General features: G+C 39.3%; 1 protein-coding gene across 2 annotated transcripts in view; it reads left to right on the forward strand.

Annotated features, from left to right (window-relative positions):
- Positions 1 to 16,669, forward strand: part of LOC149228837 (tRNase Z TRZ1-like) — a 146,365-nt gene that overhangs the window by 55,168 nt on the left and 74,528 nt on the right. Inside the window, exons 2-5 of one of the 2 annotated variants that reach the window (XM_089378390.1) lie at positions 6,711 to 6,873; positions 6,975 to 7,045; positions 7,141 to 7,236; positions 7,410 to 7,523. In XM_089378390.1, the coding sequence (XP_089234516.1) occupies positions 6,711 to 6,873; positions 6,975 to 7,045; positions 7,141 to 7,236; positions 7,410 to 7,523 (444 nt within the window). The remainder of the gene's footprint in view (positions 1 to 6,710; positions 6,874 to 6,974; positions 7,046 to 7,140; positions 7,237 to 7,409; positions 7,524 to 16,669) is intronic. The other variant, XM_089378391.1, reaches the window with a different exon arrangement.

A 16,669-nucleotide genomic window follows, 5' to 3' on the forward strand; every position in this document is an offset into this window, starting at 1 on the left:
CTTGATACAGATCCTATTGTGTTGGAATACATTGATCCATCCTTAGCTTGGGTAGTGGAGACTCAACTAGTAGAGTTTGACCTTGATGAGGATTTGGTGTTGATTTTGATTTAGAGATGGATGCATTACACACTGTTAAGTTAAATGCAGATCCACTAGTGTAGCCCCAGCTCCTCCAACTGCAGGCACTTCCTTTACTCAGCCACGACGCAGGCGCATAACTCGTCTATCTTAGCGAGAAGCTACTGCTAGTGCTACTACTTCTATAGTTGCAGTTGGAGACCTTGATGAAGAGGAAGAGCTATGGGTTTCCCCGTCCGACTCTGATTCAGAGTCTGAGCTAGATGATCTTGCCTTGTCTAGCAGTAGTGTCTAGTGATGTTTTGTTGTAGAGGCCATTTAGAGCCTCCTTAGTTATGTGTTTTTGTTTTGATATCTATATATTACATGTATTGGATAGTGCATTGGGTGCCATTTTGATATAAAAGATATATTCATGAGGATACTTTGATCATATGTTGTCTTCTCTCTATATTCTGAAACTTTGAGTCTAGAAACATGAATGAAAAATCTTTAAAAATATGTTCTTTCATAATAAAATAAATATTTAATGTATTTTTTACAATGACCGAGTCATTCAAGTCAACTAGGCCGAGTCGATACCAAGTCAAAGTCCGAGTCGGAGTCGACCCTCGGCCGGTTCCGAATCTGAGTCTGGGTTTTAAAACTATAGCTTCTATGCCAAAGTTCGACGGGGCTGATTTCCATGTGAACAAGGGCTTGAGGAGATGGTGTTATGATTCTATATAATCTTCCTTTACGAATACCAATAATCCTTTCCCAAAACCAAAACTTTACCATCCACAAAAGCAACAACCCTATCTCCTTTATCTTCTAAACAAGAAATGGAAAGTAAATTCTTTTTCAAACTTGGAACATAGAGAATGTTGTTGAGATGTAGCTTTCCTCCACCTTCTAGCTTCAAAGATGTAGATCCAAGGCCTTTGACTTCATAGCTATTGTTGTCTCCAAGCTCCACTGAATGGGATGATGATCCTCTTGATAATGTATGTAGTTGTCCACTTTCTCCTGTCATGTGTCTTGAGGCTCCACTATCAATAATCCATGCATTGTCATCATCAAGTGTACCTGTAAGTGCAACCAAGAATCCTCCACTCTTGACTCTCCTAGATAGATTGTAGATGATCTTTCCAACAAAGCTTCCTGTAATTTTCAAGAGATTGAGTCCCATCTTCAAATATCTTGCCATTGAGAGAGTGATCTTTTCTTCCAAGATTGCTTTTCTTCCTTCAAATGATAGCTGATAAAGTGATCTTCAAATAGTCCTTCCTTCACCTTAGCTTTAATACCATGTTGAGAAATCAATGCATGTAGATATTAGGGTTTGATTCCTCTTTTCTTGATAATTACTTGTGATGTGTGTTGGCTTCTTTTACTTCTTAATTATATTATCTTTCATCAAGCAATTACCAAATCAAAAGTGCATGAAGATCACAAGAACAAGGAACACAAGATATAGGCACTCAGCTAGGGAAAAACCTCGCACTCAAGGGAAAACCCAGTCAAACTCTTCCATTAGTAGATTCGATCAAAATGAGACAATATAAGACCCTTTTGACTTAGACAAAGACCTCCTCCAATCACCAAGTCAACCCTTCCTTCAAGTAGATGAACTCTGCCAAAGTCTCCAAGTGTCAGCTTCTCAATTGCAGCTTCAATCTAGAATTTTGCCCCCCCAGCTACAAAATTTCGGACTTGCAACTACTTCAAAAATTTTGGCCCCTGCAATTTGCCCATAAACCCTAGAAAACTCACATGTGTGAGATAGAGATCCCCAAGAACTTCGATTTGGTCTTCCTTAACTTCTATCTTCTCCTTGACTTCACTCTCTTTTTCTTGCTCTTGAATTGCAAATCGAACTTGTGAATGAGATGATGCCTAATAGGTTGAGCTCCACTTCTATTTATACTACTTTTGCTGGGTTGAATAGCCCTAATATGGGATGATTTCATCAAGATAGGGTTGACTTTGTGAACAAGCGACAAATGACATTTTTGACTCAATTTTTTTTTTCTTTACATGATACAAAAGCCCAATAAGGGTCTAATAAATGTGACAATACTCTTATGAATTCAGGCATCCCTGTCACCATCTGACTCACAGACCTCCGGTGCTATGTGTCAATGGACGTGGTCCCCAGTGGACTTCCTGCAACTTGATACAACCTTGAACTCAAAAACATCTTTGAATATTCTATTTTCAAACACGTACCTTTCCATTGATGAGTGCCACCTCGTAACCTTTGACTTCCATTGCTGAAATGGACACCACGTTCTTCTTGCAATTAGGTACATAAAAGAGATTCTGTAAATGAATCAAGTTACCCTCATTCAATTGAGGGGTAACATTCCCTACAACCTTTCCGGGATAGGTGGCATTGGCTCCAAGTATAATCCCACGATTATTTCCATCTCTACCAAATTAGAGAGTGCACCTTTCTATCCGATGAAGTGCCTAAGGTTACTTGCTTTCTTTGAAGAGTCGGCCATTTCCTTGATGACCTGCATTACCTGTCATTCCTTTGATCATTGAAGATGTCCCTGGAATGATTGTTATCTTCATCAAGAGACGTGTCTCTGCCATTCGGACACTCCTTCGCATAATGGCCGAACTTATTGCAACCAAGGCATCTGCCTTTCCTTCCACCCTTAGATTCGAACTTCCCAATGAAGTGATTTTTAGGTAGGCCATCAGAAACTTCTGCTGCGCTATTTTGATAATATTCTCTACTTCGACTTCACCCTCGGTGAATTTGAAGAGGGATGAGGAATCCACTAATACTTTTGTCCTTTCCCAACAGTCTTCAGTGATTGCTATTTCACTCTTGCTTGGGCATTGTCTTCACCTCAGCTCTGATACCATGTTAATTTTAGGTATGTTCTATGCTTAGAGAAATTTATTTCAATTTTCATATTTAGCTCAATACCTTTTCTAGATTAGCAATCACATCAGCATTAAAGTAAACTGCAAATAGAACATAAACATAAATCGCAGAAGACAAGCCAAGACAAGAGGATACAAGATGTGGCGCTAGCCAGGGACAAACCCTAATGTGGGGAAACCCTTGATCAATTCTTCTTATATGTTTTTCAATAGTTCAGCAGAGAGAGAGAGAGATAGCACGTTTACAACGGAAGTCAACACTTTGACTTATCTAGATAAGAGCATAGATCATCACTAAGAAGATGATACATGAGTCAGTTGAAGACATGCTGCTTCAACTGATTCTCCAAGGTGACTCCTTCACCTATCGTTGTGCTGCATTTCGTCATCATGCTGCACCTCACCGTGCTGCACCCATCATCACTATGCTGCATCTCATCATGCTTCATTTATCATGACTGTACCCATCACTGTACTGCATTATGTGCCATTATTGCACCATGTTGCCATATTGATCTATGTGCTGGCTGCATCTTGCTTGATTGTTGTCCCTAGCATGCTTGTTGTCCTTTGCATGCTTGTTGTTCCATGCCAGCTGTCCCTTGCATGTTAGCTGTAACATTGCATGCTTGGTGTATTTGTTGCTAAGTACCATACAACTGTCCCAATGTTAATTAGTTGTCCCTTGCATGCTGCTCTCCTTCGGAGACAGATGCTTGGGGTATTCTGGCATTTTCGGCAATTTCGGCTATTCCCGGCAATTCCGGCTATTCCCGACAGTTCTGGCAGTTCCGGCTTCTGCACTCTGCGTCAACTTTCCCGGCTGTTCTGGCAGTTTTGGCTGTTCCCCGTAGTTCCGGCTATTCCCGACAGTTTCTACAGTTCCGACAATTTTGACTATTCCCAGCAGTTCTGGCAGTTCCCGATAGTTCTGGCAGTTCCGGCAATTCTGGCTATTCTGGCAATTTTTTAGTAGTTTGACCAGGGTCTCTTGGTCAAATTAGCCATTAGAAATGTAGCCGTTGGGATCTCTGCACACTCTATTTATTCACGCTAAGCTAGATTGGTTCTTCAACTTGTCCTGACGATGAACCACACTAGTTGGTTCGAAACGCGTCGACAAAAGATTCGCTATGTGATTTTGCCGAAGATTATCTTACAATTCTGGCTATTCCCGACAGTTTCGGCAGTTTCGGCTTTTCCCAACAGTTCTAGCAGTTCCAACTTTCCTCGGCAGTTCCAGTAGCTTCCGACAGTTCTGGCTTTTCCTGGTAGTTCCGGCTTTTCCGGTTTTTCCTGGCAGTTTCCGCCAGTTTCGGCTTTTCCCGGCAGTTTTTGACAGTTCCGGCAGTTCCGGCTTTTCTCGGCAATTCCGGCAGTCCCGGCAGTGCTCGACAGTTCCGACAGTCTTAGTAATTCCAATAGTTCCCAGCAGTTTCGGCAGTTCCTGGCAGTTCCGGCAGTCCCGACTATTCCCGGCAGTTCCAGCTTCTACCCTTTGGATTAGGGCAGTGTTATCCCTTAGGATCTCTCCTCCTATTAAAACCCAAAGACAAGTAGAGAGAAAGAGATCCCAAGTGTGTTGAAATGACTTGAAGGCCACCTCTATTTATACTAAAACGTTGAGCACAAGTGGGGTTTATTTGGTTGCTGGCCGACCTTGACGAATTGTTCCATAACACAAATAAATTCATATCTCCATGAATACTTATCGGAATCGGATGATCTTTAGATCAATCCTACACCTCTCGATGAGAGGGATCCAAGAAAAATCTCAGCTTCCATTAATAAGATGACCCACATGGAGTTTGGCCCTGGTTGCCAATTTTAACAATGTCCCATGTCATTGTGCCAGGTGACTTAGTCATACACCAATTTGGTGTCTAGCTTGGTTGTGACTTTAAAATTAGATTATTATTATTATTTGTTGGAGCAACCTGTGAACTTTGAAGCCATTTGGTTGAAGATGATACTTGGTGTAATGAATCTTCCACAACGGTTGACCATTATCTTTTTGTGACAACCAAAGTAATATACACTTGTCAAAGAATCCAGTTTATCATGGCAGTACCAAGCCTATTGAGATCCATCATTACCATATCCAAGAATCGATTCAAAATGGAGATGTGCAGCTTGAATATTTTAGAAGCGGAGACTCTATGTGGGGTCAAATTTGTAAAATTTAGAGGGGATTTCAGTCTCAATTTTCTATGATGTGATGTTTTTTTGTGATGTAAATTGTAATTGGCCCCAAATAAATATTAAGGGGGGATGTTATCATGTTAGTGATAAGGGGTTAATTGATGGCTAATCCATTGATCAATGATGTGGCATTTGTGGATAAGACTGTTTGACTTGGTTGGCCTGACCTTCATAAGTGTAAATCCCTGATATTTCCAATACAAACATATTCCTATTGCAGCTCTCCACTTGTCTGTCTGGCAAACTAAGAATTGACATTTATTTTGTGGTGGTCAATCCACCCACATTCGGATTCTTGTGTTTGATTGCTTTGTATGTTTTTCTTTCTCTTGCTATTACTTTCAAAGCTGGTGATGATTAGATGGCTCTGTAGGTGGAGAGCTCTGGTTCCTTGGATTGGTATTTCCAGGTTATCCTGATTGACCCTTGAGCCTGTATACAAAATGGGGCTGTATGTAGAAATGATGTGAATTAACAAAAAATGAACTGTGTCTTGTATTTTGCCTGCAAGGCTACAAACATTACTAGTAACCACTAGATCTACCCCTCTTTTGTCTCTGTTTACAAGTTGCATTTAATCAAGTTTTGAATTTATTGAAGCTTTATTGTTTTTAAGACTTTCGATTTGGAAGGAATAAAAGCAAAAAAAGAAAGGAAGGACGTTTGCCTACAATGTTTTGTTTGTTAATCATGGGGATCTGATTCTAGGATGCAAATCGGAGGACAACTCAGACATGTTGGACTGGTTAAATTATGGGCACAGAAAGCAGGAAAAAAATGTGCAGAAAACAATTCAGAACAATGCTCTGAAAGAGAGCAACAAGGAAAAGATGTTCTGTTGCTATGCTTTGCATCATACACACTATGCATGGGAATGCATTCCAGTTGCAAGAATGTCTGTTAAGTTGCTGAAGGCGGTTTTGATTTGTAACCATTTTTCCTCTTGGTGCACCACGTGCTGCTGCTGATGTGCATGTGTAAATGGCCATGGCAATGATAAGCATTCCTGGTGTGCATGTAGACTAGTAAGGCGGGCATGCCAAGGCTGGTGAAGTGTGTGCATAGACTCGTGAGGTGGGTGCATGTAGGCTGCTGAAGTCTGTGCACAGAGTGAAGTGGGCATGTGTAGACTGCTGAAGTGTATGTGCAAGCTAAAACCTGGCTCCCCTAGCATTTTCTCTGCCAATTTGCCGAATGGTGTTGAGGTTTTGGTGTGTAGGGGTTGGTGTATTGGAGAAGGTCAGAACAGAGGGTCAGCCCTTTCTGGCACATGTGAGGTTGTGTGCTGGATATCTGTGGTTGTGCTTGGATCAAATGGTTGCCATGTTGAGCTCTTTGATGGACCAAGCTTTAATGTTATTTTGTGTGAACCCAGGGGTCCAACATACCATTTGTTTAAAGTAGTGTTAATTGGGATTGCTGTAATCATGATTGTAATATAAAATCCTGAATAAATGAATTGAGAGCTATTATAAATTCATTTATAGTGTTTTTAAGGACTCAGGTTTTAGAATAACCATTTTTCATGTTTGATAAAATATCAGGGTGGACTTCCAATGTATGTTGCAACTCGGGGTCTATACAACATGAGGCCCCCAACAATTTTTGTGCCGGCAGACATAAAAGAACATGTAGAGAAGTTGTTTGAAGTTCACAGAGCAATGGATCATTCAGAGCTGAATCACAATCTAGTAGGGTTGAATGTTGGTATGCTCTGGACATTTTTCCTTTCATATATAACCCAAAATTATTAAAAAACAAAGTGGTTTAACTATGGGTAGGTGCTTAGTTATCAGTCCTGTCTGCAGGTGAGGAATATCAGATAAGGAGGGACCTTCTGGTCAGGCCATTTAAGACCTATCATGTTATACCAAGCCAGGTAGGGTTTTGTTACTTTGGTGTGGTTTCTATCTATTATTTCCCACCAGCACAATGGAAAATTTGTAAGCTCTTTTTGTTGTTGAACGAATTTAGGGATATATCATCTATTCTGTAAAGCAGAAACTAAAGAAGGAGTATCTTGGTCGTGCAGCAAACGATATCAAGAATTTGAAGTTCTCAGGTGTGGAGGTATGTCTGTGCAATCTGAAGTTTTCTTTAAACATCTCTCGTGTTGGAATACTGTAGTTCCTGGATTTATGATCAACAGTCATTTTGTTATTCACTAGAATGACATGATTATTTCCATTTTTTTATTATTTTCATGTTGGCATTAGTTATTGAAAGTTGCAATTGAATAGCAGATCACAGACACACTGATATCACCAGAAATTGCTTTCACTGGAGATACAATGGCTGAATTTATAGTTGATCCAAACAATGCTGATGCATTGAGAGCAAAGCTTCTTATCATGGAGGTAGCCTGCCCCCTCCATTTACCTTCCTTCATTTTTATGTGTTTTAAGCAATGTCGAAAAAGTCAAAGTCGGGATTAAATCGGCAAGGGTCCAAAAATTGAAAAACTAGTTAAAGTCGGGAGTTTTTTGAAAAAGTCGGCAAAATTAAAAAAATACAAAAATATTCATTTTTATTTTTATTTTTTTAGCATCTAGAGTATCCACAACATCAAATAAATGCATTTCCACATAAACATGTAAAGAAAGCTAATATATAATATGTATATGAAGTCTAGTGCTACATCACATATCAAAATAGTGAATCAACTCCTGAATCTTGAGTCTTGTCTGAGTCTCAACTCTCAAGAGTCAAAATATCAACAAAAAATATAATAAATGTATATCATGAGTCATCTACATGTCATAAAGTAATCAGTCACTGAGATCCTTTGCCCCTTTTACGGGAATAGGGAATGGCTTTGCCTTTTCCTCTAGAGGAAGAAGGCCCAACCCCTGGAAATACAAATGGACTCAGTTGTCCTCTAGAAGTCGATAAAAGAGGTGGCCTCTGTCCTATGCTGCTGCTGCCCATCCTAGATGGTGTCACCTCCTCCTCATCATCCTCATCCAGCTCTGCCTCCTCCTCTACCTCTGGATCTCCCTCCCCTGCAACTGCTACCTCCTCTGGATCCACATCTAACCAATCAGGGATCGAGTCCATGGTCGGCCTCTCAGTCTCGACCCTCCATGCAACAATGGTATCAATATTGTCCAATGAGATGGCTTCCACATCAGGAGGTTTCTGAAGTTGTCTCATCCACAATCGAAGATTGTAGTAGACGTAGACCATGTCATTGAAGCGTTGGGACTCCAATCTGTATTAGGGTCATTGATTGTAAATTAGTACTTAGAAAGTCTAAAATTTAAATATTAAAAATAATCAAATGAATTCAAAAAATTTATTTTGAATTTTTTTTTACCTATTGCGCTTTTTGCTGTATATTTTGTCAAATACACTCCAGTTGCGCTCACACCCAGAGGAACTGCATGTTTGGCTGAGCACTCGAATGGCAAGCTTTTGGAGATGGGGTACTCTGCCACCATAGCTTGTCCACCAAGCATCTACAAGTTAAAAGAAAAACGAGAAACATACAAAAAAAAAGTTGAAATTTTAAACTTGAAAGTTTGAAACAAACTGAAGCTTACCTGGCATTTTGGTCATCCTATTCTTAATAGCCATGGTAAAACCAAATGTGCCATCTCCCATCCTATATACCTCCATTTCTTTAGAAATATCTTCACTTTCTTGCTCAGATGCCACCATCCTCTCAACACAAGTGAAGAATCCATCCATCACCTCGGCATCAAATCTGAAACCACAGGCATATGAAAATGCGGGGTTGAGGTAGATACCTGCAGCATGAATAGGGCAATAGAGGGTATTGTTCCATCGCTCATCAAGCACTCTCCATATGACCCGTTGTTTCTCTAACACCTCGTCTCCCTTATCTTCATAATAAGCACAAATGGCTTCTTTAGCCCTATCAATGGCCTCATACAAGTAGCCCATTGCGGGCTTGTCTCTATCAACCAACCGAAGAACCCTTACCAAAGGTTCTGAAATGGCACACACCTCTTCTACTCCTGACCAAAAGCTCTGATCATATGAAACTAGTCTGCATATGCCCTCTCCCTCTGGTTTGCGGCTAATAGATAAAGCATGCCAATCCGGTGAAAGAAACATGCTCTTCACATCCCACATAGAATTCAACAAACACTGAAGAGATATGAAAGTAGTGGCAAATCGTGTAATGGTAGGACACACCAACTCTTTGTTGTTGGTGAATCTTCTCATCAAGCTAAGCACAGATGCATGATTATATATAAATTTTGTTATGCTCTTGGATGATTCAATAATATCCCTCACAATAGGAATCTTACCTATATCCTCCAACATCAAGTCAATGCAATGAGCAGCACAAGGTGTCCAAAACAAGTTAGGATACCTCTCCATAAGCAACTTGCTAGCTGCAACATAATTTGCAGCGTTGTCCATTATGACTTGGACAACATTTCTTGGGCCTACTTCCTGAATGAAGATGTCCAACAACTCACATAATAAATGTGCATCTTTAATGTGTGCAGATGCATCAACAAATTTCATAAACATTGTCCCCTTGGGACAACTAACCAAGAAGTTAAGAAGGGTCCTACTCTTCTGGTCAGTCCAACCATCTGACATGACTGTGCATCCAATGTGTTCCCATGATGCCCTAAACTCCTCCAATCTAGAAGTGCAATCAGTGTTTTCATCTTGAAGAAGAGGCCCTCTCAATTTTGCAAAGGTGGGGGCTTTGTACCCCAGGCCAACAACAACAACGCCATCAAACATAGGTTGGTAGAATGGGTTTGTATTGGCAATGTTGAAAGGAACATCACTCCATAGAAGACACTTATTGACCAACCTGTCGGCTTCTGGCTTTTCGTTTTTTTTTAAGTGTTGATTTGATGCTAGGTTGTGCACCAGGTGTGGTTCTAGGAACAAAAAAAGTTGAGAAAGATGAGGGGTTGGGACATATGGGTGTGGAAGGTGATACTGAAGAACCACTCTCACTTCCCCCCACTCTTGTGGCCCCCACAAGTTAGATTTTTAGTGCTGCCCTGGTGTCTTTGCCCTCCTCTTTATCTATCAACAATTGAATGGCATGCTGGATGATTTCTGGAGACGGATTTGGGCAAAGGTCTACATTTTGCCCCTGAATTTGCCCCAAATGGAATTTTAATCTTTTGATACCTCCTGACATATGCTTGCCACACAACTTGCAAGTCAAATACATTCTATTGACCTCCCTAGATTTGGGTATAGTATCAGGTTCACCATATTCCCAATAGGGTCCAAAAGCCTTGGCATTTTGTTTGAAACTTTGAACTTGAATTTGAACCCAGGCACAATTTTTTTTTGATAAAAATAAAAAATTTCACATCACATAAGAAGCAAACACAAATGTAATTGTTGATTTTAGATTTTAAATGCCTCTTCTCACTCACTTGAACACACTCAGATTCACTAAACAAGGGTTTGAATTTTTGTAATTTGATTCTTGAAAGTTGAAGTTTTGCTCCAATCTAGATTCTAAACAATTTTTTGATTCAAAATTCTAAGCAAAAATAAGATAAAAATAAATTAATAGAGTTATAGAAAGATTTAAGAAGCCATTTGTGTAACAAAAACTAAGAGAGATTAAAATACATACCTGGCAACAACAATTCGACACTTTGAATCTCTCACGTTGAGCACTTGGGCAATGGCAAACAGCTACTCTCTCCGCAGGGACGAATGGGAGCAAAAACAACAAACAAATGTGTTTTTTCCCCTTTTCGGCCTCTTATCTACGGCCTGGGAAAGGAGGGACAACTTTTTGGGTTGACTCCCAATAAAATCAGGAGTATTACGATTTATTCCCAATTTTTTCAGGAGGGAAAAAGTTGGCAAAAAGTTGGCCAATTTAATTGGCTGGCTGAAAAAATCGGAATTTTAGGATTTAATCCCGATTTTTTCTCGACTTTTTCCACACTGGAACTTTAAGTGTTAGTCTATTACCATGTTGGCATAGGAAAAAGTTTTCAAAGATTAGCTTCGTTACTAAAACATGTATTTTTATTTATTCATGCATATTTTCCTTTGAGAGCATTAACTCATATTGTACTATATTTTCATTTTGTCTTTCAACACAATCTAAGTGTAAAATTTGTATAATGACAGCAGAAATATAAATTAAGTGTTACATTTATTGGCAATAGATTGTTGACATCAGGATATTTTCCAAGTTGTTCCCAAAGCTGATATTATTGGCTCTATTTATGGTGTTAATTTCATCTTTCGAAATTGTGGTGATAAATTCAATAATTATTGTGAGTCGATGTAAATTATCACCATGGTTTCATCAAACTTGCCTTATAACTGTTTTTTTGGTCTTTTAACCGTCATTCTACAAAAGTTAGTGAGGAGATTGAGCTTTGAGGATACTGTGACCATTTTCCATCAGGCAAACGACAGGAAATCAACTGTTTTCATTGCCATCAGTAGAGCAATTGTGGAGTGAGGATGTACTTTGATCTAGCATATAGTTATTGTTGAGAAATCCATTAGGGCAACATTTACATTTGATTTCTCTGATTCGACATTTACTTGTGATATTGCATTTGTCTAATGTTGATTATATTAGAGTTCTTATCATCAAATAAATGCAAAAAACACAATGAACACCAGATGTAGGCACTTAGCCAGGGAAAAAAACCCTAGGAAGTGGAAAACCCAGTCAAACTCTTCCAACAGTAGATTCAAATCAAGTTGAGATAGCCAAGACCCTATTTATCTAAACCAAGAACACCTTCCATCCATCAAGTCAGCCTTGTTCAGAAACAACACATCTGCTAGTCCATTTCTTTATAAGTCAACGGCAAGTAGTTCACCAAGATGCTTGTCCTTCTTTATGTAGCCTCGGCTTCCTCAGTGCCTGTGATAATAGAGAACTTCAATTCTGTAGACTTCTCTTACTTCTGTCCTCAGACCTCAGTTCAATACTTAATACTTTGATCCTGTAATGATGTGATACCTTAGCTCCTTAGTTCTGTAATTTAGTTGCTCCAATACAAACTTGAACCTTCGATTATACTGCTCCATTACTAACTGCAATTTTGCTGCTCAAACACATATTCGGTTCTGCATTTACACTGTTCCATCACTGTATCTTCTTCTCCTGCAATTACACTGTCTTGTTGCAGATTTCGATTCCTGTAGTTTTGTTGTCCTGTTGCAGACTTCGACTCCTGCAATTTCGCCGTCTCGTTGCAGATCTGAACTGCTCTGTAATGTAACGAACTTGACTGCTTCAGGTGGGGTCGAGTTCACCTAGGTATATATAGTTGTTTCTGCCTGTGATTGAGCTGATGTGAATAATAGGAGAAGCCGACTTGTCAATTGGTTAAGGCTGACCTGTAGACTGTTGAAGAGGCCGACTTGTAGACTGTTGAAGAGGCCAACTTGATGGAGGAGGAATATGACAATAAAATATTTTTCTTTCTAAACCTTAAGGAGCCCAAGAAGGGTCTCTTACAAAAATAATTTTAACTTTAACTCAAAAAAATCCTAGAGCACTCAATGGGTGCTTTGACCTATTGACCATTGACCCAAGCATGAAACCCATGCTTTAATAAGTCAATTTAATAATAATAAAAATTTCTTTTGACAAATATATTACATCACGACTCAAGTACAATTATGAAGACCGAAACTAGTTACATTCTTCAACACTCCCTCTTAACTAGGGAGGTATTCATAATTACATACAGGGAAGATCTCAAAATGAAATGAACTACGAAGAGTTCTAGGCTCTAGCACACTTAGTGCTGCAGACTAGATACTTGACCAGGGTAACCTATCCGGGTAGGACTAAGATGGACTCAAGCTTTCAGCCACTCTAGGTGTTGAAAAGTAACTAGGTCCGGTCTTCATAATGACGTGTAATTGTGATTTAATGTAATTGATGAAAAGAAAGAAAAATAAAATTATTGTAATGCTTGTCTCATGGGTTTCATGAGCAAGGAATTTTATTTTTAGAAATGGCTCCCATTGTGAGCCTTTAGGATTGAGTAATCTTGTCATAAAAGTCAAAGTTAGTCAATGTCATGTATGAAAGACCCTTTTTGGGCATGATACACTTGAATATGAGTCAATAGAAGTGTCAAACAACCCTCCAAGACAAGCACAAGCATCCTCCTACAGGTCGGTTTCAAATAAATGATAACATCTTCATAAAAAGGACATGTCGGTTCACCAAAAGTCATGTCGGCTTATTATGAGGCAGCAACCACTATAAATAGGCAGCTCGACCTATTTTAGAGCACAAAATTTTGGTCATCTGAAAGTCTGCAATTCGGTTGAAATCTGAAGTGAAAAAGGGAGTGCGAAGTTCACAATAAGGCAGCCTACCAACCAGCGAGGAAGGGAAGAAGAAGATTAAAGTTTTTAGCACTGTTTTTAGGGCTTATCTCCTCACATGTGTGGCATAATCTAGGGTTGCTGTTGCTGTAATATATCAGTCCTAAAAAAGTCATCGAGAAGGTCTACAAGGCACCTTCTATGCTAGCCGAGATCATTAAGAGAAGCACTCTAGTAAAGCGAAGGAGGATAGTAGCCTATGTCCTCTCCATCTCCTCACACGTGCAGAATTGCTGAAGTACGAAAGTTGCCAGTCCATGAAAGAAGGCCGAATTTCAGAGCGACCGAGATTAGCAATAAAGGAAGTTTGACTAATTTTGACTTAGTAAAAAAGACGAAGGAAGGGTTTGTGTCTTGGTCTTGGAGTGGCTGATAGGTCAAGGTTATTGGTCTTGGTATTCGTCAATTGGAGTCTCTATAAGAAGAATTTGTTCAGGTTTTCCTCTCAAAGAGTGCGAGTTTTTGGCCTTGGCTAATAGCCTATATTCTGTGTCTCTTGTCTCTTTATGGTTTATACATTGGTAAGTAAAAGAAGATCCTAATCTAAAGAAGTAAAAAGCACTCACAAGCAGTTACTAATAGAAGAGAAATCACCTAATATCGATGCCCTAGATTTCTCAACATGGTATTGGAGCTAAAGTGACTAAGTCAAGGGAGGGCGTGTTATCAAGGGACACTCAAGGATCAAATCTCAAAGGAAGGCATCAAAGCTAAGATCGTCTTGAAGTCAAAACCCTAAATCAAAGAAGTTTACAAAGAAGTATTGAGATCATCATCAAGAGGGAGAAGGCCAAAACCCTACATCTACTCAAGTGAAAGTGTTTTGAAGACTATTCATCCAAAGGAATCTAGATCAAAAGGCAGTGTCATCTCACTCTTTATGGGATCAAGAATCATTTTTGAAGACTATCTTCAACAAAAAGAAGTTTTCTATTCTCTATATCATCATCAACATCAAGGAAGCAACAAGGAGAAAGGAGCATCCTATCAAGTATATGACCTTATTTGAATATGTCAAAATGTCTTTTTGCAAGGAGAGAAACAAATTGGTTGGGGCTTCAAACTATCTTGCAGGGACGAAAATAATAGATCTAAATCTTATTGAAAATGAGGTCATGGATCATGCCAAAGGATCTATCACAAAAACAGGAGAGGAAGATGCTCAAGCTCTTCTCAAGTATATGAAAGGGGAAATTAGGGCTCAAAGGATTCTCATTGAATCCATCAAGGATCCCCTCATCCCATATGTATCTAAACTCGAATCTTCAAAAGACATCTATAACAAACTGGTAGAATTGTATTCCATAAGCACTGTTGGAGAAGTCATCTCATTAAGGCAAGAACTCTACAAGCTGAATATGTCTAGGGAAGATGGAATAACCTCATACTTTATGAGGATATTTGAGATCTAGGATCAACTACAAGATCTGGGAGAAGTCATGTCTAATAGTGAAATGACTATAGTTGTATTAAATTCACTACCAGAGGAGTGGGCTAACTTCAAGTATTTATGGGAAGAAAGAAGCTGCTCCATTCCAGGATCTATGGTCACTATGCAATATTGAAGAATCTAGACTAAAGGCCAAATCAGATGTGGGAGCAGGTGAGCAAAATTAAGCTTATGCTGTAATGACAAGAAGAAAGGGATGATTTGGAAAGTTTAGTTCTCAGAAAAAAAAAGAACATGGCTAAAATCCAATGCTATGGGTGTCAAGAACATGGACACTACAAAAGAGATTGTCCTAAGATCAAGAAGGACAATAACAAAAGAAGAAGAGAAGAAGCTCATATCACCGAAGAAGTGGAGGAAGCTGAAAAGAAGAAGTCCAAGATAGAGGAAGTAAGAGATCTCTACTATGACTGAGATAATCTTCCTCACCTAAGTTCTTTTCAAATTCCTAAGTCTTTTGTTGTAAGATATGGCTATCATAATTCACTAAATGGGATGCATCAAGGCATCATAGAAGCATTGAAAGAAAGAGCTCAGGACATCATCATAGAGAAGCATGAAAGATGGTTAGAATCTATGGAAGTCAAGGATATAGCTCTTGGGAATCTCATTGGAAACATAAGTGGCAAGGTCATCTAGTACAAGGTTCATCATACATCTGACAAAAGGAAACATTTGCTGATGGGGATACTTTAGATCCTCAAGATTCTCTTATGGAATCTTCATCGAAAGGTTCACCGATCAAGAAAGGAAGCAAGTTTTTCATCAAGAATTCCAAACATGCGGAATTCATGGGATGATGGTATGATGACATAAAAGTGAAGAAAATCAAGGGATTGAAGCTCTTTCAATCAAGGAAGCTGCTGCAGGAAGTCTGGATGACCCAAAGGAAAAATGAGGTATGTATGCTTACATTTGATATTGTGGTTGTTGGTAACATGGATCAATGTTCTATCTTGAGAGCATAATCAAACGGAAGGATCTCCTCCCTCGAAGGAATGCAGGAATGCATGGGCCATACATTCACTAGATGAAATCAACATAATATGTCCTCGTATGAAGTATGAGGTGGTTGACTACAATTGAGGAACTCTGATTAGAAGCTCCTGGGAATGTAATGTGCGAAGAAAGGAAGGAAGAGATCATGGAATATGCAACCATGGTAAAGGCAATCAACATTCGAAAGACCAAGAAGATTTGACTAGGATATCTCCATGGAAGATATGAAGACTCTGACGGAGTCTGAAAAGGAAAGAGGCCCTTGGCAATATAGGGAGATGTGTCGATGTGTATGCAAGATGCTGATGCAAACTAGAAGATGTCATGACGAAAGATCATCACAAAGGTAATGTTGATTTTTAATGTTCATTCCTTTATTTTTGAATATCTGGATATGTTTATGCAGGGCTGCTAAGGGAAGATCTATGGATATCTTCCAACATCGATGCACATGTAGTAGGATGAAAGATCCTTCAGTAAACATGCATGAAGAAAGCAACATGGCATAAAGGAAGACCAGATATGGACTGATGGATCACTTTTCGATGATGACATGGGTGACTCATGGATGAAAGTGATGGATGGTCGATGCCCTATGTAGAAGTCCCAAATATGAAGACTCCTAAATAACAAAAAGATGTTCATGACATCGTGAGGAGGATATCTTCAAGCAGTTGGTTGTCCCATTATCTTCACTTAAGGAATTGCTATAGGTCC

Source organism: Pinus tabuliformis, chromosome J, assembly GCF_031772625.1.
Source record: "Pinus tabuliformis cultivar Carrire ecotype Pingquan chromosome J, CPIR1, whole genome shotgun sequence".
NCBI classification, from domain to species: domain Eukaryota; kingdom Viridiplantae; phylum Streptophyta; class Pinopsida; order Pinales; family Pinaceae; genus Pinus; species Pinus tabuliformis.